A 26,727-nucleotide genomic window follows, 5' to 3' on the forward strand; every position below is an offset into this window, starting at 1 on the left:
AAATTCTCAGTGCATTAAATCATGCAAGCTATTTCAGCAGTTCTTGGTTGATGCACCAAAGTTTGAAGAATGTCACCATTTTATAAGAAACAACAACTGAACTGAAAACTGGTCTTCTTTCAACAGCCCCATCAATCACTCAAACACCATCTACTGTAGCCCCTGGTCAACCATTGTTTTGTTATCCAGTGTTGGTTTGTTTTCATTCCTGTAACTTAGCAGTTCTGCATAATAGACCGATCGGAAAAGTACCAAACTTAAAATATATAGGCGCAGGAGTGGCTGTGTGGTAAGTAGCTTCTTTACCAACCACATGGTTCCAGGTTCAGTCCCACTGCGTGGCACCTTGGGCAAGTGTTTTCTACTATAGCCTCAGGCCGACCAAAGCCTTGTGAGTGGATTTGGTAGACGGAAACTGAAAGAAGCCCGTCATATATATGTGTATATATATATATATATATGCGTGTGTGTTTGTCCCCCTAGCATTGCTTGACAACCGATGCTGGTGTTTATGTCCCCGTTACTTAGCGGTTCGGCAAAACAGACCGATAGAATAAGTACTGGGCTTACAAAAGAATAAGTCCTGGGGTCGAGTTGCTCGATTAAAGGCGGTGCTCCAGCATGGCCACAGTCAAATGACTGAAACAAGTAAAAGAGTAAAAGAAAGAGAGTATGATATAGAGCCAAGAGGAAAAAACAAAAGTTCAATGACATGGAATTGTCACACAAACAACAGAAGACATTTCAAACTCTTCCAAATCGTTTATTTGTCCACAAAATCAGCTTATTAGAGCCCACCTGGAAGAGACAAGAAATACACATGAGTCACAATATTGTAATGAATGTCAGAAAATACAAATGAGAAGATAAAAGTAAAGAAGGAAATGAAGAGACTGACTTTTATGTTGCAACTGGGGGAGCCTCTGCAGGGGGTTTGACTCCTTTGTGTTCACTGTAGGGGGTCTGTACTATGACCTCTTCTTTTGGTTCAACAATACTAACATGATCTGGTAGGGGACGTTTGGGTCCGATCTTGCCATTGGGATCAAATGGTAACATAATCTTCACTTTGATTCCCAACACACCTGGTAGCAAAGGGAGGAGAAGAAAATAGAATATTATATTGGAAGACAGTGTTTATTTATAGAATGGTGGAGAGGAGAAACATGGAATGAAAAGACATCATCATCAAAAAGTACTTCAAAGTAATTGAATCATCAACTTTCTGGGCAGAATAAGAAGAGAAAGAAATTGTTTGAAAAGGATCCCTTACCTTGCCGAAGTAACACATGTCTGACTGCTGTATCGATATAGTCATTTACTGGGTCACCACTGTGGATCATCAAACCATCAACAAATTTCATAGATTTGGCTCTCTGACCCCGCAATTTACCAGACACGACAATCTCACAGCCCTTAGCTCCAGACTCCATGATAAAACGAAGGACACCATAGCAAGCTCTGTAAGGACACAACATTAAACATGAGAGTCAACATCATAACACCACCACCACCACCACAATGACATATATTTGGACAGAACATAAACACCACTTCTACTACTACTACTACTCACCTTCTTACTGGTAGCTGACCAATTAATTTGTATCGTAATGATTCACATTGGGCTATGGCACACAAACCACGGGTGGCCACTTTTTCAGCATACAGCTGCAACAAGAAATAAACTCAAGGTTAGCTTTATTACTACCACTATTTCCAGTTTTTCTAATACTTCTAGTAAATACCAGAATCCTATTCATAATACAAGGAGTATGAATTCAAATAGTGTGCAACAATACCTGGTGCATCAGAGGACATGTTGCCCAAGATATTTCCTCTTATTCACAATATTCTATAACATCACTGAAGTGAACTCATCAACTATACATAGTCCACCAACTCATAGAGATTATAAGTTAGAAAATTACTACTTTTAAATCTCACAATGTGAGATATTCAGCAACAGTGCTTTGTAGTAAAGACTGTTTGCCAACATGTGTCAGACACAGATATGTTTTGTGCTGAGTGGGGGTGCTAGATTCCCTTGTTCGAAAAGATAAGGACGCAGATCGTGTTGTATAGTCAGCTGGAAACAATGTCTCCTGGGGCTAGATTACAGCAACATTAGTCCTAAACCAGGACTGCCATGTTATGTTGGCAAACAAGTCTATTTTGAGTAATACAGTATTCTCAAGAAACACAAATGTTGGCAGTTGGTTATTTAATATTGTAATTATAATAATGTTGTTCATAACATTCATATAAGCTATTAATTATATATATATATAAAATAATTTAATAAAATGCTTAATTATTAATTACCACCTTCAATGACAAAAACAAAAACAGAAAAACTTACCTCAACTGAACCTACTGGGAAACGAAACCGTTTCTGTACAACAGATGTCAATTCTCTGATCCGTCGTCCTTTCTCTCCAAGAACATTCTGGGTTCTGGTTGCCAAAATAATGATCTCAGTTCTGGTGGGAGTTACACGGACTTCAACACCACTGTAGCCATCTTCTGACAATTCCTTCATGAGGAAATTGTTCAGTTCGGCACGGAACACACCGTCAGCGACAAACTAGAAAGAAAGTGAGTGACAAAGAACTACATTTTAGAATTTATCATAACTACACACAAATTACATGGAGAAGAGATAGTTATTGTACAAAAGAAAAACTCCAAAATGAGAAACTGTACAAAGCTATGATTTTTTCCCAATCCTATACACCTGACTTGATAAAGCAACGCCTGTTGCATTACTAAATGACACTGTTTTCTCATCACTTTGGACTAGACAAGCCCCTCCTGTACCAGTTAACCTTTTAGTTCAGTGATAGAATCTAATGAGTGAATAACCCATGCACTATTCAGATTGCACCAAGTTATTCCAACAAATGCCACAGCAAAGAATACCTAGGAACGAACGTCACGATGGGAACACTAGACCTGTTTATCCAAATATTCTACAACTGATACTGGCAGTTGTATTACATACGTCTAACAGGTTAGGATGGGAATATACCATCAACTGTTGAATAGATAAAAGACATAACTCACCCTCCAAGTAAGAAGTCATAGTTTAACATCATCATTACATCAAACAGAACGAGAAGTGGGATGAAAGCGTACTTTGTCACCAAAATATACACACCATAACTTGGTTATATAACCTTCCTCATAATTTATACTTATAGGGGGTAGGTTATTCAAGGAACCTGATTACACCCTGCAGCAGCAAATGAACCATTACTGACATATTTTAAAGGCATCAACACATTCAGGTGTGGTCAAATACCTAAATACCGAGATTTCGACAGTTCAGTTCAGATCACTTCTATTTAGCAGATCCATGACTAAAGACATTTCAGCCGCGACCATCTCGTAGTTTTGTATATCTAAGAGTACATTGTGTAACATGTTCTATTTTATGAAGAGGGGACATTTCTAGCAGGTGAGCGACCACACCTCTGACGTAAAGTTGCTTGAAGGTAGGCAGCGGTCAGTGTTCATTGGAACCAGTGATCTAGTAATACAGTTGAAGGCTTTGAAAGACTTTCTCCAGGTGCACCCCACTCAAAAACAATATAGTTGATTTAGTACACACGCACATACCAATGACAATGAATTTAGATCCATAAAAGTCATCGGTGGCGGTAAAGAATACGCACACCACCAGTAACCCTTAAGCACCGGGTGTGGGTATTCTCTGCCCGACAGCCAGTTACAAACATATCCCAATCACAATATTCACCTCATCGACTCCTTGATTTTAGTTTGAGAAATTCATGCGACACAGAAGTAAATCTAAGAGATGCTACGGTATAAGCGAAGAATGTGTTGGAGGTAGCCATGTGGAAGATGAATTACAGGGAGAATGGCTACAGGGCCACAGCAGGAACCAGGAAATTCAGTAAATATTACTCAAACGGGCACTTGGGATATAAACAGTGGCTCCCATATTCAACTTTTAACTAATATCATTAGAAAATACGGTTTAAAATAGGTTCTTCAGCTTTTAATTCTGTTTAAATCCAACAAAAACTCGAGATTTTTCAATAACGAAAGTAAAATAAATGCTTAGAGTCGCGGTGGACGGTAAACCTCCGTTCAGTGCGTATATTTACAAAGTATTATCTTGAAAGATTTAAACAGTAGAGAAGTGGAACAAGGTTTATTTCACTGAGACATGATTAGAGTTGAGGGGTTTAGAGTTAGGGGTCAATGGATTTATGAATGAGGGGTTTAATGTAGATTTCATTCATACTTAAAAGATAATTCTTACGAAACTGAGATAAACAAACATTTATGTATTATACTCAGAGATGAATTAGACGGAAATAAATGAATTAAAGCGAAGTATCAAATAATTATATGGCATTGCCATGTGAGAACGGATGAAGGAAGGAATAACCTGGTGAGGAAATCTGTAAACATCCGAATAATATCGAAGTAAAAAATGCATTAAACATATCAAACGCAATCACAAATCTATAGTGAATGAATCAAGAGTGAAATTTTTATAAAAACAAATGTATTTAAATAGTAAATTAAAGATACCTTTCGCTTCTTGGAGATTTGCTTGACGTTCATCTTTAATGTAAAGACTAAAAAGACTTAGCCTCGCATTGAATGTCACTTCCTGTTTGTCGAAATTTATTTATCAAACAATAAATAATTTAAATTCGTGAATTTTATTTTAGAATTAATTTCAAATTGTTTATAAAATAAAAAGAAGTATGAAATATTATTTTAATTAACATTTTTATTTGTTCTGCAAGTTTTATTATAATACAGTTCCGGTTCATGTCAAAGTTCAAACGATATAAATATTGTTGATGGCGATTTGGCGAAGCAAATGTTTTCGTTTGAATGTACGGCTTTCATGGCCAATTTTATGAATCTTATCGACACAGATAGCAATATGGACCACATGACGGAGATGTAAACGGAACCCTTAAGAATTTCTACCGATTCCTTTTATATATATCAAGAATGGTTATTTTCCTGATTCCAGCACCGTCTTATATTCTTCTTTATATTTCCTAATACTTTTGATCTTCGCGAAATTCAGTCGCAGGTTTCTCGATTCAAAGCTTTTCTTCTATGCCTGCAGTTCCAACTACATCATTCTTTCTGAATATTCATAAGAATTTGAAATCTAAATAAAATTGGTTTACTCTGAAATTATTCTTTTACTATTTTTTATTTGGAATCTCAAACCAAGTCTTGTGATTCAACTTTAAATTATGCACAAATTTCACTACGCAACTGATGAAGCACTATCAGTGATTCAAGAAAAACTAGTGGCGGACACCTCTCTTAAAGAACACACCAGTATACCAATAGGAAACTTGATAGAAATGTAGACCTACTGTGTAGAAACTTCTGAGTAGATACTGATATTTATCGACAGGACGAGGGTTTAGCTATGGGTCCATGATTATCACCAAGAATAGCCAATATATACATGGAATACTTTGAGAATTTGGCTTTAGGATCAACACCACTAAAGCCAACCCTTTGGCTTCAATATGTTGATGACACCTTTATATTCTGGCCCTACCAGGAAGATGTCCAAGTACTGCTAGATCATATGAACTCAATAAAGCCATCCATGCAGTTCACAATGGAAAAGACAAACAACTAGCATTCCTGGATGTATTAATAACATGCACTAAGCATGGGTTCAGGACATCCATAAACCAGAAGCCAACCTTCACTGCAAGATACCTCAACTTCAATTCCCACTATCCATACAGTATAAAGAGAGGGATTGCTCAGTGCCTAAAACATCGATCAAAGAATGTAAGTAGCAATCCTGACACACACTACAAAGAAATGATCAAGCTAAGTAACAATCTATTAAGCAACAACTACCCAAAAATCATACTATTCATTCCAATTAGGAAGAGAAGAGAGGATGAAACCCATAAAGTGACCACAGTCTATCTACCCTATGTGAAAGGCCTCTTGAAATCTTTATCCTTAGCTGCAATATTTTAAGTAAAAATGTTCTTGTTCTGTACTTTACAAGATGTAATAACTTGTCTTGTACTTATCCAGGTTTATAATCTTTAGAATATTATTTCTCTTGCTTGCATTTTTCCATGTAATCTTCAATGCTTGGATAGTTCAATAGAAGTAGTTGAAAGCTTTTATTACCTAGGAGATGTAATTAGCATGGAAGGGGGTTTGCCTGAAAATATAGTAACCAAAGATACAAAAGATATGCGGTCCATATGACAGGGCAGTATTCGAGAGTAATACAACACTTTGCAAATATCTCCTTCGAGTAAAACCACCAACAGAAGAGAAAATGAGCAAAGACCGCATGTACTTCATCCCAAGCAGTTTGTGGTAGGTCATATAAAAGGCAAAACATGCTGTCCCCTCAAAGTAAGGGTAGAAGAACATTGTAAAGCCGTGACATGACAGGATAATGAAAAATCAGGTATAGCTGATCATGCAAAGAAAAACAGAGACCACCTCCATCAGTGGGATTGAAGTTAAAATAATGGACAGAGAACCCACTGAAAATATGAAAACTAAAAAAAGAGGCAGCACATATGCTAGGATATGATAACCTCCTCAGCAGACCTTGTGCAGATATGAGTAGAATATGGGAACTGGTATTAAGGAAAATATGAAAATAATGGGTTTATAGGCCCCAAAATTCACTTTAATTGTCCATGGGTAAGATTCCAGGTTCAATCCATGCCAGTGACTTGAAGGTACCATCATTTTGTTAAAATATTGACACACTAGAATACTTAAAAAAAATGAAAGCCAGAAGTACCAATATAGCTTAAGTTTTATGCAAAGTAGAATAGTATATATGGTAGGCAAATTTATTATGTAAAAACTAGTCATTGGGTCAAGACTAAAAATGTGAAGACTTAGCAATAACTTAGGCAATAACTCAAACAAATTACAATAGCATCAGCATAAAATACCTTAGGAATGAGAACAGAGTACCCCATTAGTCAAGTAAAGGATTGGGTTTGAAATTCTACCAGGGCACCTGATGATGGCTGGAGAGTACATCAGCCAAAATGTAGTGGTAACAACAGACAAGGTGAAGACATCTATCCTTCCAATGTAAATAATGTAAATAGGAAAAGGTTCAAGAAGGTACTATTGCTGTTGCCAACAGAATGAAGGCTAGATTGTATGATGCTCATGTTAGTATTGTAGTGAGATATGGCTCTTGGCTACAGAAAACTTGAGATGCCTGCAAAAAAAAATGAATCTTGCAGGCTCCACAGGGTGTGTAATGTCAGTGTGCAAGTGAGACTAAGTGTACACCTTGGTGCAGCCAGTCTTTGGGGTGCCACTGTAGACACTTTTACAGTGACCAATTACTGTTGGACATTGTTCTCTGTCATGTGTAGCAGGATCACAGGGTTGTGACCTGTCCTGTCCTCTTTCACCCTTCCTCAACTGTACCCTGAATGATGGTTTTGGACAGAGTTGTGGCAGGATACATGACCATACCTGCACCAGAAGTGGTGCCTGTCTGCTAACACATTTACTACCTTCTTGCCTTATAAAGCACTTTCTCCACAAAATGGATATATCATTCCATTCATTTCCAAATAGAATAGAGCACCAGATGACGAAAATGTATCACATTTTCACTTTTAACGTAAAAATGAAAGTAAACTATCCATAAATTAATCGTAGAGAAAGACATATCGAAATGACACCTTTCAGAAAATACAGTGGGTAGCAAAAGTATTTAACACATTGGTTTTTCATAAATTTCACAATAAAAAATCGTTCAAGTTGAATGATACTTCAAATATTTTAATGAACATTGTCTAACTAAATATAGAGGAAAAGTTATGGAAAAAGTTGAAGTTGAGAGTACACGCAAGAGATCAAAAAAATATCAAGGAACTGGAGAAACTCTGTGAAGAAGAATGGGTGAAACTGCCAAAATCTACATGCAAGAAGCTCGTTGAAAACTACAGAAAACGACTAGAGGCTGCACACAGTCAAATTCGAAATTTGACAATAAAAGTACACAAAAACATTATTTCCTCTATGTTTAGTTAGACAATGTTCATTAAAATATTTGTAGTATCATTCAAATTGAACGATTTTTATAAGAAAAAAAGAACCATGTATTAAATACGTGAGAAATGAAATTATTTGTTTAGACACTATCAATTGAAAAATGTTACGAACTTTTGTCCCAACCCAATACATTATCGAATATTATCTTCTAACGCGCACTTGTTTCGGCAGCACGTATACCGTAATTATATTATATGTTTCTTTACTACCCACAATGGGCTAAACATAGAGGGGACAAACAAGAACAGACAAACGGATTAAGTCGATTACATCGACCTCAGTGCGTAACTGGTACTTAATTTATCGTCCCCGAAAGGATGAAAGGCAAAGTCGACCTCGGCGGAATTTGAGCTCAGAACGTAACAGCAGACGAAATACGGCAACGCATTTCACCCGGTGTGCTAACGGTTCTGCCAGCTCGGGCTGGAACATCGCTGCTGTAGTTGTTCAACCCAAGTAAAGCCACGATTGACGAAGAACAACGATGTTCTATTAACATTTCATTGTCATTTATTATTTTTTCTTTTATCACCCAAAAGCGCTGGTTAAATGGTACGTTTTATCGGAATGGCTACGAAACCGTGGTTCGCAATAGATCTCCAAGTCTATTCATTTGTTTCCTTTATTTAATAGTAATTAATGTCACTTGACAGGTTCTCCTCTTTCGTCGAGCAATCCACCCGTAACCATCTCCGTGGATGATCTTCTCATTCTGTTAGTCGACTGTCAACGATACATAAAAGAAACAGTAGACGTGAGTATTTTATCATGCTTAAACTATTTAAAATATTTCCAAAACAGATTTTCGGAATACTTCTTCGTGAATGGAAAGAGCAAAAGACAAGAATACTAATTGAAAAGTCTCCCAATTCTTGGAATTACGACACAGAAAAAAAAAAAAAAAATTTATCCAAAGATTTCAGAGTTCTTTTTTTTTTCTAATAATTCTTCCCCTAATTGTGTGTCCTTTTCTTTCCCGATCGCTAATCATACTGATTGCTATTTCGATTGCTAATATATTTAATTGATATTTCGAAACTCAGCCATTTTCAATATTTCACCGAATACAATTACTCCCTATTGCTTTTCTATATATCGAGTATGGTTATTTCTCTGATTGCAGCACTATCTTGTCTTCTTTATATTTACTAAATCCAGCTGGAGGTTTCTCGATTCAAAGCTTTGCATCTATGCATGCAATTTCTTTTCTAATTCTACTATAGATTCTGCAATAAGAAATCTGTGAACAATTTTAATGAGATCACACGAGCAGGTGGTCTTGAACTGTGTAATGGCTTGAAGGACCATAATGGATAAAATGGATTTGAGGTGACTGAGTCTTGATGCAATCCCATATTCTCACTGAATTCATAGCTATACTCTTTATTAACTCTCACTTTGCTGACAGCACCTCTGTACATGGCTCTCACAAAGCATCATTCATTTACCCCAAACTTAGAGACCACCAAATAACAACTCCAATCAAAGCACCTCTCTAGTTCAACAAATGCTAAGTATAGGTGTCTTTTTTTGCTTACCAGATACTTCTGCATTACTTCTATATAAACTCTCTTGCTACAACTCTCTCTCTCTCTCTCTCTCTCTCATCTATATAACATATGCAATGTTTGCATCATCTTTCTCTTGAAATTGTGGGCAGTGATGCTACTGTACCAAATACTGGGCATGAAATACTCTTATACAGTTGATTAGCCCATATCCCATTCTCCTAGATATTTAAGGCATCTCAGCTTCTGTAATTTGTTTGTAGCTATTGAAACATTCATTACAAGAAAGATTCCCCTGTGGTCATCTCTTTTTTCTTATTTCAAAGTCACGAAATATTCCTAGTCATAGTTAGAATTAGTAGTAGTCTTATGGGTCCACATTTTTGTATCTGATCGTCCATCCTGAACCCAAACTATTTGACCATTTCATGGATAGTCCATATTGCTTTTTGCTTTTATTATTACCTATATGTCAGCCAAAGTGTTTACTGCACCCAAGTTTTTTTCCTCACCCTTAAGATTCACAGAAGCATTCAGTGGGGCAACTGTAAATTATGTGATTCCATTTACAATTTTTGCTTTGCTCATTTCGGCTATTTACAGGTTAATCAAAGATGTGAGTGATTATAAATCAAGGATAATCTGTTTATATTTATTTAGAATATTGCATATATTTACTTATTTATTTATTTATGTACTATGATATAGAAGATGTACACAGTATCCCTGCATATCATAATGGGTAACTAAAAGGGGTTTGTATCAGAAAGAGTATATTGTTGTAAAACTTTGATGACATAGAAAAGCTGACGTAAAAATGATAATGATAATGAGTATGTAATTATCTGCTACAGTATGTCTTCATTTTAATGTTCACCTTTCCATGGTTGTATAGACATTATTCATTGGGCTGATTTTTTTACAGCCCCTTCCTGTCACCAACCCCCACTTATATATTTCCCTTAACCAGCTATGTATTTATGGAGGACTAGAAGCAAATAAATTTGTTTGCTTGGTAGTGACACCTGCTTCCAACAATCAAGACAAGGAGACATTTCTTTTCTGTGGTATATGTATCTCTATTAGATGTTTATCTCTGCTCTGTTATGTATGAAATAATGTTGTGATACTCTGGATAACTTCAGTTGTATTCTAAAATTTATCACCATAGAAATGTGAATTTTTGGTGATTCCCTACAGTTTAATTATTCTTTATATCTTATACTGTTTCTCTATTATTTAAGGTCCTTGATGAAACTGGTATCAACAAATTACTTTAGATCAGAAGCATCATCAATATCTATAATTTTTTGAAGACAAAGGATGTTATACAGAATAATATAATAATATTTATTTAATCAGGAGAATTATGGGGAAATTCTTGGATTCTCGGCAAGATTATTAGGAACATTTGTGAAAGTCACTGTCTGGAAAAAAACAAAAAAAAAACAAGATAATTTTGCATTCTAAATTGATATATCTATAAAGGACTTTTCAACATCTTCAGATATTTGTAAAGATCAGAGGTGATGGAAATATATTTTAAAGAATATTTGTTACATGTAAATTATTAAAAGAAAAGCAAGTGAAGTATCCAAATATTGTGGAGAAAGAAGAAAAATGATGGTGAAATGATTTAAAAGATTGATTTTGGTTTTCTTTTTGTTCTGAAGAAATGGCAAAAAACTCAGGAAAGACTTTGTATCAGTGTGATATTTGTGAAAAGTCCTTCACTAGAAAAGCTCGTCTTACTATTCATATACGTATTCATACGGGAGAGAAACCATATCACTGTGATATCTGTGGTAGACACTTCTCTCGAACTGATGATTTAATTATTCATAAACGTGTTCATACAGGAGAGAAACCATACGGATGCGAAATCTGTGGTCAGGCGTTCACTCGTAGAGATAGTTTGACCGAACACTGGCGTATCCACACAGGAGAGAAACCTTATCAGTGTGATATGTGCACTAAGTCCTTCTCTAAACGTTCTAACTTAGCTGATCACAAACGCATTCATACTGGAGAAAAACCATTTCAATGCGATTTCTGTGGTCGGTCATTCAATCAAAGTAATCAGCTAACTAAACACAAACGTGTTCATACAGGAGAAAAGCCCTATCCCTGTGATATCTGTGACAAATCATTCTCCCGAAATGATGAGTTAACTGCTCACAAACATGTTCATACAGGAGAGAAACCATATGTGTGTAATTTTTGTGGTAAATCATTCTCTCGAAATGGTGACTTGACTGCTCATAAACGCATTCATACTGGAGAAAAACGATTTCATTGTGATATCTGTGGTAAAGCATTTATTGAAGGTAATATGTTAAAGAGACACATACGGATTCACACTGGGGAAAAACCATATCAGTGTGATATCTGTGGTAAATCCTTCTCCCAAAGTACTGCTGTAACTGTCCATAAACGTGTTCATACTAAAGAAAAAGCATATCACTGAGACAGCCGTGGTAAATCATTCCCCCACAGTAATCGGTTAACTAAGCACAAATGTATTTGTACAGTATAAAAACTGTCAATCTTTTGGTTTAACTAATTACATATGTATTTTTAAATGTGACAAACTACATCACTGATATTTGTGTAATCATGCTCACTAAAAAGTCTCCAACAAGCAAAACCATTTTCACCACTTCCAGACTTCTTCATTCTCTGAAAACCACTTGAAATCACATCCTCAGAACCATAGCTTCTGTGCAAGAACTCCAGATGCTGCCTCCTCACAATGGTCCCAAAAGTACATGACATTAGACTTGAGTCGTGTTCTGTTCACTGATGAAACCAGGGCAACCCTTGATGAACCTGACGGTTGGGGAAAAGGTTGGGTCTATTTTGGAGATGAGCGTCACCAGCGTTTACAACATCAACAACAGGGTGTCAAAGTCATGTGCAAGCTGGTATCATTGGAATAGATATGTTGGCCCAGTCAAGGTGCCTGAAGAATTTAAAGTGACCGCAGTTTCCTGAAGGAGGTCTTGGATCCTTGGCTGTCACTTCTAAGGAATCTCATAGTCATGCATGACAACGCTCCCTCCCACTCTGCTAGGACCACCCAAACATTCCTAGGGTCTTGCAGCATAAAAGGTGAAAGGTTGATGGGGTGGATGCTAACATCTCTGGATCTCAATTCTATTGAAAATCTGTAATCCATCATTAAACAAAATGTTTATGCCGATGGACACCAATTTACATCAAAAGATGTCTTTTGGGCGATCATCAAAGTTGCAGCAGAGGCAGTACAACCTGCTACTATAAAGAAATTGAGAGATTCCATGACTATTAGGGTTTTTGAGGTTACCTATCAAAGTAGCATTCATGTGGCTAAATAATCCCTTATGTCAATAAATGTTATAATAATATTATGGATTTCTGTTGAATATAGACTCAATGTATGCTTAATATGTATCATTACCTTTCACCTTTCTGAAGAAAAAATGTCTTGATGGGATATTTTCATTCAAAAGCTATTAGTGTGGTTCACCCCAAAATTGAAGAATCTGTAATAAAAATGAAAGGACATTACACGGAATAGTGAAAACATAACAATGGTGTTGCCATAGTATGCAAACCAGCTTGGAATAGTTTTATCAAAATCAATTCACAGGAAACCACAAAATCTTAAATTTCATTCCTAGGCTATTAGTGTGGTTCTGTGTGTGTGTGTATATATATATATATATATATATATATATATATATATAGGGAGAGTTCACGAAAAAAACAAAAGACGAAGACAGGTGGTGTACTAAACAAACAGATGTATTAGTATAACGCTCAGGAATAGAAAAAGTCTTTTACATTTCGAGCCTACGCTCTTCTACAGAAAGGGACACAGAAAAAACAAGGAGAGAATATATATATATTCCGGCATGTATAGTATGTACATTGAGGTGTATTTTTGTTTTATATTTATTGTATTTATTCTATGAAGAGACTAATTCTGTTGTTAACATCTATAATTTCATGTATGACATGTTCCCTTCTTGAATTTTTGGGGTAACCTGATGGTCATTTGCAAATGTCATCGTGGTCTTAAACTTTTCTAAACACAAAGGGTGTGGAATAATATTTGAATTATCACCAACAATGTGTTTTTCTGTCCATTGTCAATGCTGAAATGTGTTGGACCACATTTTCTCATTTATTTTGTTATCTCAAGTGGAAGTCTGAAATTCCAGAGTTCCAACTGCATCATTTTTTCTGAATATTCATAAGAATTTGAAATCTAAATAAAATTGGTTTACTCTGAAATTATTCTTTTACTGTTTTTTTTATTTGGAATCTCTAATCAAGTCTTGTGATTCAACTTCAAATTATGCACAAATTCCACTACCTTGGTCAATGTATGTTGAAAGTTACACATTTTCTCATCTGATTTTTAACCGTTTATATAATCTATCAACACAATTTTATGTTAAATATTGTTTGGTTTCAATTTTGAATCAACATTATTTCACACTTTTGTACAGACATTCTCCAAAATTTGTATTTGTGTTCTCTCCACCAAAAGCTGTACAATTTTCCATGTAGAGCCTTAATTCTGTAAGATTTACTTTGTGAAACCTTACTACAGCTTCTGAAGGTCCATTTTGAAGCAATTTCAATCACAGTAACTTTTGTCAATCAACCTTTTCGTTGGGGAAAGGATATTAGAAAACTGAAGAGAAAATGTTTTGTACTTTGTGATTTCCTGCATTTGGAGACATGGTCATAAAAAACAAAAACACATTTAATCAATTGACAGACTATTATTGCTCTACATTTCATCAAAGCATACGAAAATTTACAGGTTTAGGATCTGAAGATTTTTCAGACAACCAATAGAGCTGAATGCTTGATGATACTGGATAGTGTGGAAGGTCATTCCAATGAATATAGGACATTGAGAGGCTTGGACACAGTGCGAATGCAGTCATTCAAAACCTCTGTATATTGAATGCCTGAAGGTTTCATGGGTCATCAGGAGAGAATGCAGAGTGTTTCAGGGTTTCCTCTCTACAGCTTTGCAGTGCATCCCCCCCCCCCCCCCGCCATCAATGATGTGAGGACCCAGCTACTGTTTCGAATGACTGATATTCAACCAGAAGTCCATTTCAAGATCATCACCTCTCCAACCAGGTTTCAGGTATATACCCTGCAGTTGCCAACAACATGAACCTGCTCTACCCCAACATCTTCTCTCATACCTTAACTCCCCCATCTAATGTAAGGATACCCCACCATTCCATTTCTTGGGCTTTGTAGATTTGCAAGCTGCATAGCAACTTCAGTGCAGGTCCTGTGTACAAAGCACTGACTACACACAGTAAAAGTGGATGGCATTAGGTAAGGTATCCAGCTGTAGAAACCATACCAAGTCAGAGATTGGTGCAGTCTTTTTACTTACCAGTTCCTGTCAAACTGTCCAACCCATGCCAGCATGGAAAATGGAATTGAGTGATGATGAGGCTACACTTCTCAGAGAATGCAAGCATAAAGTGAAGAGAACAGTAAAGACATATTGACACACAGAAATGTAATGCAGACATAATGTAAAGCAAAGGGAGTGAGTATTTATGGCTCGTGTTTAATTACGAAATCATCTTCATCATTTAACATTTGTCTTCCATGCTGTTATGGATTGGCCAGTTTGGTAGGAGCTGGCAAGCCAGTGGACTGTCTGGTTTCACATGGTTTTTATGGCTGAATGGTATTCCTAATGCTAAAGGCGGTGAGCTGGCAGAACTGTTAGCACATCGGACGAAATGCTTAGCGGTAGTTCGTCTGCCGTTACGTTCTGAGTTCAAATTCCGCCGAGGTCGACTTTGCCTTTCATCCTTTTGGGGTTGATTAAATAAGTACCAGTTACGCACTAGGGTTGATGTAATCAACTTAATCCGTTTGTCTGACCTTGTTTATCTCCTCTGTGTTTAGCCCCTTGTGGGTAGTAAAGAAATAGGTATTCCTAATGCCAACCACTTTACAGAGTGGGCCAGATACTTTTTACATGTGACCAACACTAGTGAGGTCAATCCTTGATAAATGTTCAAAAGCAGGAGGAAAGTTCACACTAAAATGTTACCATTTTGAAGTCAAGGAAAGTTTATTGTGCATCTCATGATGGAAAGCAAAAACTGGATTAAAAACTAAAGGTTTCTCTAGCAACTCATAAATTTCCATGTTGGGTGAGATTTTATAACATGTTACATTTTGCAGTAAAAGAATCTTCTAGACTTTGTTAGAATCATCGTTTAGCATCTGCTTTCCATGCTAGCATGGGTTGGATGATTTGACTGAGGGCTGGCGAACCAGATGGCTACACCAGGCTCCAATCTTGATCAAGCAGAGTTTCTACAGCTGGATGCCCTTCCTAACGCCAACCACTCCGAGAGTGTAGTGGGTGCTTTTACATGCCACTGGAACGGGGCCAGTCAGGTGGTACTGGCAACGATCTCGCTCGAATCTTTTTACACATGCCACCGGTACAGGTACCAGTAAGGCGACGCTAGTAACGATCACGCTCGAATGGTGCCTTTTACGTGTCACTGGCACGGAAGCCAGTTAGCCGCTCTGGCAACGATCACGCTCGAATGGTGCTCCCTACTCACATGGGGCACAAGTGCCAGTAAGGTGAGAAAGTTAGTACTTTTTAGGATTATAAAAAAAATGCGTTGATGAGTGATGACACAGTCATGGATTTCAAATGACTGACAAAAATCACCCAGGTATTGTTCATCTAAAAATGGAAATTGTTGGGCATTTGGACACAGCATATTGGGTTTGATTCCCAAACTGCTAATACAGTGTGTGAGAGATAGAAAATGTAAAGTCTGCTAAAAGCACTCATGGACTAGCTCTGGTTCTCAAACATTTTCCTATCAACCCCTTTGATCTATTTTACTTATGAGAAGAGGACCCTCATAGCTATTCAATGTCTAAAAACTCCTATTATATTAGGTTGGGGAAAAAAATTTGTACACCAAATTTGTGCTGAATGATCGTGCCTTCAATGCTGAACTTTACTGCAAGCAACTTCATCGAGTCTATGATGCACTGGTTGAAAAGTACCCAAGGCTTGTTCTTTGAAAATGCTCTTTGTTTCAACAAGACAATGCAAAGCCGCAGACTGCAAGAAAGACCACCAACAAGATTGAAGAACTGGACAGTGTAGAAGTTCTGTTGCATCCAGCCTATAGACCAGATGTTGCTCCATCTGACTATGGTCTCTTCCAATCAATGCAGCACTTTATGAAAGGTCGCTGATTTGAGTCATTCTATGAAGTTGAAGAAGCCTGTCAAGAATTTTTCGCTTCTACTTTTCTACTTTGACCAAATCCAAAAGCTTGCAGATCGTTGGCAGAAGGTCGTGGAAAATGATGGTTTTTGTTTTGAAGAACAGTTGTTGTTTTTGAATAAATTCTTGCATAAAAAATCATTATTTAAAATGGTGCACAAACTCTTTCCTCAACCTAGTACCTTTGTAATTAAATATTATTAGGAAACGTATAGAAAAAATGTTTATTTTGTGTATTGTAGAAATATAAAGTTTATTGCACATTAATTTTAACAACAAAATCTTAGGTACACACACAAATATATCGAAAGTAATAAGAAAGCTTTGGAAATTTGAGAATGCATTAAATTGTTTATAACACATATATTTGAATGAAACAATTTTGTTTTTTAACACAGGAGATATATATATATATATATACAAGTGTAATTCTTTTTCCCAAATAGATTGCAGTTCATATTCGAGGCTTTGGCAAAATTGTAGGGTGTTATTCAGACAGTCAACTCTGAGTCCACTGCAGCTTATAGCAGAAACACTTGTAAGCTAATGAGGTTCATAAAATAATAATTTTTTTTTCCTTTGTCATACATGCACACACACACACACACACACACGTGTTCTTGTTTGTCTCCTGTCCTACCTTGATTTATGCGTTCACCGCCACAACCTCGTTTAGGCTTAGCAGCCCTTCCTGTTTGTGCTACCAATTTTAACCCTCCATAAAATCCCAAATTTTATTTCATTTGCTTTGTGGGAGCAACTGTTTTATTGAAAGCATAGATTGTTGTTAAATGCTCGAAATACGAGAGTAGAAAAACATCCAACAACTGATGAAGATATATATAAATAAAAATAATATATATATATATATATATATATTATATATATATATAAATTTATAAACATAAATTTTTCAACTTTAAATTTAAATAATTAAAATTTTGAATTTTATATTTATTTTGTATATTATATTAATTAATTTTATTTCTATGTTTTGGTTTATGTTTTTCACAGTTTGATTTGCCTAATAGTGGTTTTATCTCTAATTTAATTTATACATACATATATATATATATATATATATATATATATATATATATAGGGAGAGTTTACGAAAAAAACAACAAAAGACAAAGACAGGTGGTGTACAAAACAAACAGATGTATTAGTATAACGCTCAGGAATAGAAAAAGTCTTTTACGTTTCGAGCCTATGCTCTTCTACAGAAAGGGGCGAAGAAAACAAGGAGAGAAAAAAATGTGTGTAGTGGCTAACGATCTATCATGGCATCTGAAATATATATATGTATATATATATATATATATATTCTTTCTTTTTACATTTGATAGACGTTTTGAGGGGAATATTCCACCAGTATTCTGAACTTTCTTGGCAATAGAATTTCAAATTTGTTTACTGCTGTAAATGTCGGAATGTGCCCTAATTGAGCAGATCTATGATCTATATATGTATATATATATATATATATATTCGACAAAATTGAAATACATTGAAGTCAATTTTCAGAGAGAGAAAGAGAGAGTGAATGAAACAGACACAGACTTAAAGAGAGGAACTATTACAGAGGGTGAGAGAGAAACAGAGAATGAGAAAAAAGAAGAAAGAAATAAGCAAAGAGAGAAAAGGGAAAGAATCGGTTGAAAACTGCAATTTTTAGAGAAAATCCATGTGAAACACTTTTTTCCCTGGTTCCTCACTTTACGTGGGAGCTCTGGGCAAAATGCAACCGTACATGACCATCCTTGGCACATAAGTAATTTTTGGTAAAAGTCAGTTGAAAACTAGAAATGCATATGTACTACACACACAGACATCCTTTGCTTTATATATATATATATCATTATCATCATCGTTTAACGTCCGTTCTCCATGTTGGACGGTTCGACCGGGGATCTGGGAAGCCAGAAGGCTGCACCAGGCTCCGGTCTTATCTGGCAATGTTTCTACAGCTGGATGCCCTTCCTAACGGCAACCATTCCGTGAGTGTAGTGGGTGATTTTTACGTGCCACCTGCACTGGTGCCAGGCGAGGCTGGCATCAGCCACGGTCGGATTGGTGCATTTTACGTGCCACCTGCACGGAAGCCAGTCGAGGCGGCACTGGCTTCGGCCACGATTCAGATGGTGCTTTTTATGTGCCACCGACACGGAAGCCAGTCGAGGCGGCGCTGGCATATATATATATATAGATAGATAGATAGATAGATATCTCACTCACTTCCTCATAACATCAGATCATATCTTGTATCAAATAGTGTCAATAAATTCTATAGGGTTAAAAGTAAACATTCGGTGAAAATCAGTTTAGAAAACATGCAAACAAGACTTGGTTATTAAACAATAAAAAAAAGGGATTTCATAGTAAACCAGTTTTATTTAGAGTTTAGATTATTATAAAAATACAAAGTGACTGTTGCAGTCAGAACTCTGGAATTTGAGATTTACATTTGAAATGATAAAATGTTTGAGAAAATGTGGTTCAACACATTCCAGCCCTGACAATGGACATAAAAACATTGATGATAATTCAAAGATTTCTCCGCCAATTATGCAAATGAATATCAAGTTTCTCCATAAAGCCATGAAGGAACCAGAAATAAAATCAGCAACATAATGGAAACAATAAATATATGAAACAAGAATGTACTTGATATACATAACGATGAAATGGTTTTAGTGAGAATGATAATCACAGACATCATTCATATGGTCCGTCTTATGTAAGAATACATACGTGATTAGTTAAATCCTCATGCAGAGAGAATGATTTATCACAGATATTACAGTGATAGAGTTTTGCTACTGTATGAATACTTTTGTGCTTAGTTAACTGACTATTTTGAGAGAATGATTTACCACAGGTATCACAATGATATGGTTTTTCTTTAGAATGAATACGTTTGTGTACAGTTACAGCAGTACTTTGAGTGAATGATTTACCACAGATATCACAATGATACGGCTTTTCTCCAGTATGAATGCGTTTGTGTCCACTCAAGAGATTACTTCTAGAGAAAGATTTACCACAGATTATACAGTGATACGGTTTCTCTCCTGTATGGACCCGTTTATGAATAGTTAACTCATCGTTTCGAGAGAATGGTTTACCACAGATATCACAGTGATATGGTTTTTCTCCTGTATGAATATGCTTGTGTTTAGATAAGTGATCACTTTGAAGGAATGACTTACCACAGGTATCACAATGGTAGGGTTTTTCTCCTGTATGAATGCGTTTGTGTTTAGATAAGTGCCCATGTTGAGGAAAAGATTTACCACAGATATCACACTGATATGGTTTCTCTCCTGTATGAATGCGTTTGTGTAGAGTTAAATTAATTGCACCAGAGAATAATTTACCACAGATAGTGCAGTGATATGGTTTCTCCCCTGTATGAAAACGTTTGTGTGTAGTTAACTCATCATTTCGAGAGAATGATTCATCACAGATATCACAATGATATGGCTTTTCTCCTGTATGGATACGTTTGTGTTTAGTTAGCTGATTATTTTGAGTGAACGACCTGCCACAGATATCACACTGATACGGTTTCTCTCCTGTATGAATACGCTTGTGATCAGTTAAGTTAGTATTTTTAGAGAATGCTTTGCCACAGATATCACATTGATATGGTTTCTCTCCTGTATGAACACGTTTGTGTGTAGTTAAGCTGTCTTTACGAGTGAATGATTGACCACAGATATCACACTGATATGGTTTCTCTCCCGTATGAACCCGTTTGTGAATAGTTAACTCATCGTTTCGAGAGTATGATTTACCACAAATTTCACAATGAAATGGCTTCTCCCCTATATGAATGCGTTTGTGTTTAGTTAAGTGACCATTTTGAGGGAATGATTTACCACAGGTATCACAGTGATATGGTTTCTCTCCTGTATGAATACGTTTGTGAGTAATTAAGTGATGGTTTTGAGGGAATGCTTTACCACAGATATCACACTGAAATGGTTTTTCTCCTGTATGAATGCGTTTGTGAGTTGTTAGTTCACCTCTTGAAGAGAATACTTTACCACAGATATCACAGTGATACGCTTTCTTTCCTGTATGAATACGTTTACGAGTAATTGGTTTATCTTTTTGAGAGAATGACATTTTACGATTCTACAATATCCTGAGATTCCTTATTGTTTGCATCAACTTTTCAAGAGAAAAAAAGAATCTTTAAACTCATTTTGCTTCTCTTCTCACAATATATGTATAATTTTTCGTTTCGCTTTTTACAGATTATTTGTAATGAATATTCTTTCTGCTATATTTCCACCAACTGTGTTGTTCGCCAATATCTAAAGATATTGTAAAGTCCTTAGAATGCAAAATTATTTTGTACTCATTCCAGACAGTGAATTACATAAATGTTGTGAACATCAGTCAGAAGAAACATTTCACCATAATTGACCAGATTTACATAAACATGGTTCTAGTTGTTCTGTATAACATCTTTCTTGAGTTTTTAAAACAAATATTGATGATGTTTCTGATGTAAATATCATTTTCTGTTGTTAGTATCCTGGAATAATAAGAGAAACAGTATAAGATATAGAGGATACTTAAACAGTAGAGATTCTACAGCAAAGATTTTTATTTCAATTCAAGAAGTAAACCTTTACCTGAATAATTGAACAGTAAAGATGATAAAAGTTACGTAGCTGATATGTCAAATACATGATACATGCTTACACACATACAGTCCTCTCTGATCTCATGGTTACTCGGGAACTTAGGTGTAGATAAATGATGCCATGTGAGAACAGTACAAGCTATGTGGGGGTGTATAGTGGACAGACACTGAATTTTCAACCAAGAATTGAAACTTTGATCTGAAGCATGTTAGTTCCCATTGTTCTGAGTTTGCTCTCAGAATTTGAGTGCATTTTGTCATATCATTCATCATTCGGGAGAATGATTTGTCTCAGATATCACAGTGATATGGCTTTTCTCCTGTATGGATACATTTGTGTTTAATTAACTGATTGCTTTGAGTGAATGATCTACCACAGATGTCACATCGATGTGGTTTCTCTCCTGTATGAATACGCTTGTGATCAGCTAAGTTAGTATTTTTAGAGAATGATTTACAACAGATATCACAATGATATAGTTTCTGTTATATTATTCACCATTTTAACCCTTTAGCATTTAAACTGGCCATATCCGGCCAGAAGTATTCTGCCTGTTCTATGTTCAAACTGGCCAGATCTGGTCTCTCACACGAACCCTACAATATCGTTTTAAAAATTAACAGCTACCTTATCAAAATCTCATAGGTACAAGATAATGCCTGATTAGTTCAAGGCAATGTGGATAAAAAAGGATTAATTTTGGCAGAATAATGCGAACACTAAAGGGTTAAGTGAAATCCAGTTCAACCCAGATGACACACCAAATGTCCATTGTTATATTTACCAAGTTCAAAATCTGGGAGAAGTATAAATATCAGATCCCTGTAACAGAACTTTCTCTTCACTTGGCAACCTTCAGAGGCAACATGCCTCACACACCCTCTTTTATTTGGAGGTTATCTGTTTCTCTCATTCTTTCCTCTTGTCATCAACGGCAACATGTGAGCCCTATTATTATCTGCCGTTTTTCACATCACTTTGGAGTAAACCATCTGAAATAGCAGCTAGGGATTCCATTAACAGCCTAACACTTTACTCCAACTCGTAGAAGTTGTGAATATATCTGGTAATGGTAAAATAAAAGCCATGTTAAGTACGAACCATTTCTTCTGTTAAATTATTTCAGGCATGCTGAAATTTACCAGCCTTCTCAACTTGCCTCTGAAACCAAACTCCAAACGTCTTACCCAAACTAATCACCAACGCTAATTGCACCGTTGAATTTGGTGACATCAACAACTCACCGATCGTTGCAGAGGTATACTCAACAAAGTGAGAGTTAGTAAAGAATGTAGCTATGAGTTCAGCACGAGGATGGGACTTGCACAGGACTCTGTACCTCTCGGTTTATTATAGTCCTCCAACCCATAAAAGAGGACATTAAAACCAGCTGCTCGTACGAACTTTTTCCTGTTGAACGAATACTTCTTATAGCTGAATCTATCAGTGAATTAAAATTTCAAATAATAATAATAAAACATTGTGTACAGTGCTCAGGTGCACTACAACTCATCTAAGGTGCATGTATAGTACATAGGGTAATGTACGAAAGGTAATTCTAGTCAGGGAAACAAAACGTACAATACGGAACATTCAAAGTGAATTCAGCAAAGACTACAGTATTAAAAAATATGAAAGACTACAAGACTTTGCTGCTATCATGGAAATGGCCATGCTCGGAAAGGAATAGATAGGAATTCTATTCAGTGTGAAAATATGATCAAACTGCCGTGAAGAAAATGGCACGGAATAGAGTGCGAAAAAATATTTAAAAAATTGAAATGGATTCTTTCAGAATCGTAATTCCAGTCGTATGAAACACAGGTATATTAAAAAGAAGGAAAAATGAAGGCAAAACTCTTAAATTCTTTGCTCTTTTGCTTCTCTTTCAGGTCGCGATGGTGATACAGAAATTCTGCCTTGAAAACATTTTATATAGATTTGAACACTACAAATACGTACTTTTTCTTTGCTTTTATATTTCGTTGATGCAGTGGATTAACAACATGAGTGGAAGATCTTCTTTAGAAATGGTTGTGGTGGATTTCTGGATGAAAGGAATGAAACAAGGAAAGACATTTCTTAATTAAAATATAAAAGAATTGGCGGACACATTTGGATATTTATTATTAACCACAGTTTCGTAGTCCTTTAACCAAATGCTGTGTAGCAAATATGAAGAAGAAGAAAAAAGTAATTTTATGCACTATAATGCATTATATGGCAATATTTGAAAGTTTATCAAATGCAAATTGTAAACGAGTCGACATTTCCAGTTAACCTCATAGAAAGCAAACTCAATACAATCTCATGCATTATAAATACAGGCCTACCTCACCTTACGTCGTTAATTGGTTCCATGTGACACGACTTAAGTCGAATTAACTTGTCTCTAGGCTAAACCGATAATAACTACCCCCAATTCTGTACTTTATTTATGAATGATACCGTAACATCGCCATAATTTTAATTTTTTAATACAGTACAGTAAAAAAGTAATCTAAATTTACGAAAACAATTTGGCGGTGTTTATTGTAAATCGCAGACACTTTATGAATGCGGTTTGCAATAAGAATGGTAAAATAAAAGCCTTTTTTAAGCTTAAAAAACAAATTAAGTAATTTTTATTATTTTGCAATAGTAAAAAAACCTAAATTCTACTTTCTCCAGCGGTACATCATTTGCACGATGTGGAGAATATACCGCCAACTTTGCCCAAATGACCTGAACATTAGCTTCAAGGTTCATCCAAGACTGGGACCACGGGCCATACGTCCCCTGCCCAATTCAAGATCACAGCATACATGTACACTGCAACATAATTTCTTTTCCTCAAGAGGCTCTGCCCTATTTAACATTGTCCCGAAAGAGATCAAAGAGGAAAAGGATCCCATCAACTTTAAACGGAGTCTGGATAGATTCCTTCAAGGAATACCAGATAAGCCACCCATAATTGGATACAACTCACCCAACAAAAACTCACTACTTGAATGGACCATAAACAAAACTTGACTTAAACAGGATTCGAATAATCCTATCAGGTGGTGCTATTAAGTTAGACATGGCCTGGACCAATCTTCGGTCGAAACATATCTAAGTTTTACCAAAACGTACATACAATTTGGTGGTTTACATTGTAGATGTAGATGGCTGTGGATCACCAGCATCAACAGCTGACTCTGGGTGTTCTTGTTGTTCGACGCGCTTAGAAAACTGGTTGAGAGTTCCTTGAACAGTCTTCTTCTTCTTTTCCTCAAGGATTACATTATAAGGAGCAAGAGCTTCGTGACAAGCGCCCATAATCTTGGAAAAGCGCTGAGCATTTGGATCCATATCGTCGAACATAGAAAGACCTTTTTCGATGTATGCAAATGCTTGCTGCATTTTCTTAATGGTAAAGTGACGTGGCTCAGGTTCAACTTCTTTTTCTTCTTTATTTTGCTGCTCGTGAAGCTCTATCAAATCCTCGTCCGTCAGGGGCTGCTTGTCTTTTTCAAATAAATCTGTGAAATCCTCCTCCTCCAAATCCATTTCCAGTTCTTTGCTCTTAGTCACCAACGTTTTGTTGATGGCAACATTATCAAACTCCTTAAAATCATTCACGAATTGCGGGCATAGCTTCTTCCACACACCATTCATAGCCGTGCTCTGTACATCATTCCATGCCGCGGCTATGTTCTGTACGGCCTTGTAGATATCGTATCTCTTCCAAAACTCACGAAGTGTGATGGACTCATCAAGATCAGTTGCAGCTATTGCTTGCCGCAGCGTATGCTTCATATAGTAACGCTTGAAGATAGCAATTATTCCCTGATCCATTGGCTGCAGAAGAGACGTGGTGTTCGGAGGGAGGTATACGACGGTAACGTTGGGGTCGAAATCTACGATATTTTGCGGGTGGCCAGGAGCATTATCTAAGATAAGTAAAATCTTAAAAGGAATCCTTTTCTCCTTACAGTACTTCTCTGCTGCTGGGATAAAATGATTGAAGAACCAATCTTCAAAAACAACAACAGTAACCAATGCTTTTGAATTAGCCATCCATATAACAGGGAGAGATGCCTTGGGTATGTTCTTCAGGGCACGGGGGTTGTGTGCATGATACACAAGCAATGGCTTTAACTTAAAATCTCCTGCACAATTACCTCCCAACATAATGGTCACACGTTCTTTCGAGGCCTTGTAGCCTGGAATGGTTTTCTCCTCCTTGGAAATGAACGAACGGTCTGGCAATTTTTTCCAATACAATCCAGTTTCGTTTACGTTAAAGATCTGTTCGGGAAGAAACCCGTTTTCTTCGATGATTTTCTTCAATGCACAAGGAAATTCCGCTGCTGCTTGTTCGACAGCTGATGCACTTTCACTTTGCTCCTTAATGGAGTGATAACTTCTTCGCTCCTTAAATCTCATGAACCATCCTTGACTTGCCTTGAACTCTACATCTTTCTCGTGGGGATACTTTTTCTTCAGTTCCTCAAACAAAGACAACGCTTTCTCTTGAATGATTTTCTGACAAATAGGAGCACGCTGGCGATTCAACCAAACAATCCAAAGAGAAAGAAGACTTTCCATCTCTTCATAGATTCTGCCTCTTTTCTTATTGATGACAGTGTTCTTCATCCCTGGGGCTTCAGATTTGATATGTGCCAAAATCTTGTCCTTATTATGAACTATCGTCGACACAGTTGTCCGACTCATCCCAAAAGATCGCGCGATTGCTACCACTTTCTCACCTTTTTCATGGCGTTTTATCATAATCAGTTTATCTTCCAGCGTTATGGCATGACGCTTAGCGGTTTCGTTATGAATTTTCTTCGGAGCCATCAGGGTCAAAAAAATAAATTCAGAAATGAATGAGAAACAAACGTAAACAAATCCGAATTCAAAACAACCGACAACGACGCCTAACGGTAGATATTGGAACTACAGTACTCCCAAGGACAGATAAATAAGACAACACAGCTGACTTGATGATTTCGTTCACTAAACTACACGACTTTATAAACTATCTGAAGTGACGCACCCCCAGTTCCCCCCCCCCAATATGCCAGGGACCGGTAATATTTCTTAGTAATATTAATTTATACCGGAGGCAATATAAATAATGAATATAATAAAGGGCGGTGAGCTGGCAGAATCGTTAGCAGGCCGGGCGAAATGCTCAGCAGTA

General features: G+C 36.5%; 3 protein-coding genes across 5 annotated transcripts; 1 reads left to right on the plus strand and 2 right to left on the minus strand.

Moving 5' to 3' along the window:
- Positions 1 to 746: 746 nt before the first annotated feature.
- LOC115218366 (40S ribosomal protein S3-B) lies at positions 747 to 4,681 on the minus strand. Its single transcript, XM_029788134.2, has 6 exons — positions 4,567 to 4,681; positions 2,363 to 2,587; positions 1,577 to 1,671; positions 1,274 to 1,461; positions 899 to 1,085; positions 747 to 798 (listed from the first exon to the last, which is right to left on the minus strand). Exons 1-5 carry the CDS (start codon positions 4,597 to 4,599, stop codon positions 901 to 903), a joined length of 726 nt encoding a protein of 241 aa, XP_029643994.1. The 5' UTR covers positions 4,600 to 4,681; the 3' UTR covers positions 747 to 798; positions 899 to 900.
- A 922-nt stretch (positions 4,682 to 5,603) lies between these two features.
- On the plus strand, positions 5,604 to 13,874 carry LOC115218317 (zinc finger protein 239-like). 3 transcript variants are annotated; one of them, XM_036508453.1, is made up of 3 exons: positions 5,604 to 5,814; positions 8,742 to 8,842; positions 10,841 to 13,874. In XM_036508453.1, the coding sequence occupies exon 3, from the start codon at positions 11,272 to 11,274 to the stop codon at positions 12,061 to 12,063; it is 792 nt and encodes a 263-aa protein (XP_036364346.1). In that variant the 5' UTR covers positions 5,604 to 5,814; positions 8,742 to 8,842; positions 10,841 to 11,271; the 3' UTR covers positions 12,064 to 13,874. The 3 variants fall into 3 exon arrangements, with proteins under 3 accessions (XP_036364346.1, XP_036364348.1, XP_036364347.1); XM_036508455.1 differs by lacking the exon at positions 5,604 to 5,814 and having other exon boundaries at positions 8,705 to 8,842; positions 10,841 to 11,793; positions 11,962 to 13,874; XM_036508454.1 differs by lacking the exons at positions 5,604 to 5,814; positions 8,742 to 8,842 and adding an exon at positions 10,468 to 10,663.
- A 9,652-nt stretch (positions 13,875 to 23,526) lies between these two features.
- On the minus strand, positions 23,527 to 26,432 carry LOC115218318 (tigger transposable element-derived protein 1-like). Its single transcript, XM_036508458.1, has 2 exons — positions 24,676 to 26,432; positions 23,527 to 23,604 (listed from the first exon to the last, which is right to left on the minus strand). Exon 1 carries the CDS (start codon positions 26,379 to 26,381, stop codon positions 24,687 to 24,689), a length of 1,695 nt encoding a protein of 564 aa, XP_036364351.1. The 5' UTR covers positions 26,382 to 26,432; the 3' UTR covers positions 23,527 to 23,604; positions 24,676 to 24,686.
- Positions 26,433 to 26,727: the final 295 nt, after the last annotated feature.

The sequence above is a fragment of the Octopus sinensis genome, linkage group LG13 (assembly GCF_006345805.1).
Source record: "Octopus sinensis linkage group LG13, ASM634580v1, whole genome shotgun sequence".
NCBI classification, from domain to species: domain Eukaryota; kingdom Metazoa; phylum Mollusca; class Cephalopoda; order Octopoda; family Octopodidae; genus Octopus; species Octopus sinensis.

Bases quoted from the DNA above. Each gene is read 5' to 3' on its own strand.
- LOC115218317 (XM_036508453.1), top strand. From the start codon at position 11,272: ATGGCAAAAAACTCAGGAAAGACTTTGTATCAGTGTGATATTTGTGAA.
- LOC115218318 (XM_036508458.1), bottom strand. From the start codon at position 26,381: ATGGCTCCGAAGAAAATTCATAACGAAACCGCTAAGCGTCATGCCATA.
- LOC115218366 (XM_029788134.2), bottom strand. From the start codon at position 4,599: ATGAACGTCAAGCAAATCTCCAAGAAGCGAAAG. The intron at 1,672-2,362 runs GTAAGTTTTTCT...TTCTTGTTGCAG, and splicing joins TCCCAGTAGGTTCAGTTGAG to CTGTATGCTGAAAAAGTGGC. The intron at 1,086-1,273 runs GTAAGGGATCCT...CTTTGCTACCAG, and splicing joins ACATGTGTTACTTCGGCAAG to GTGTGTTGGGAATCAAAGTG.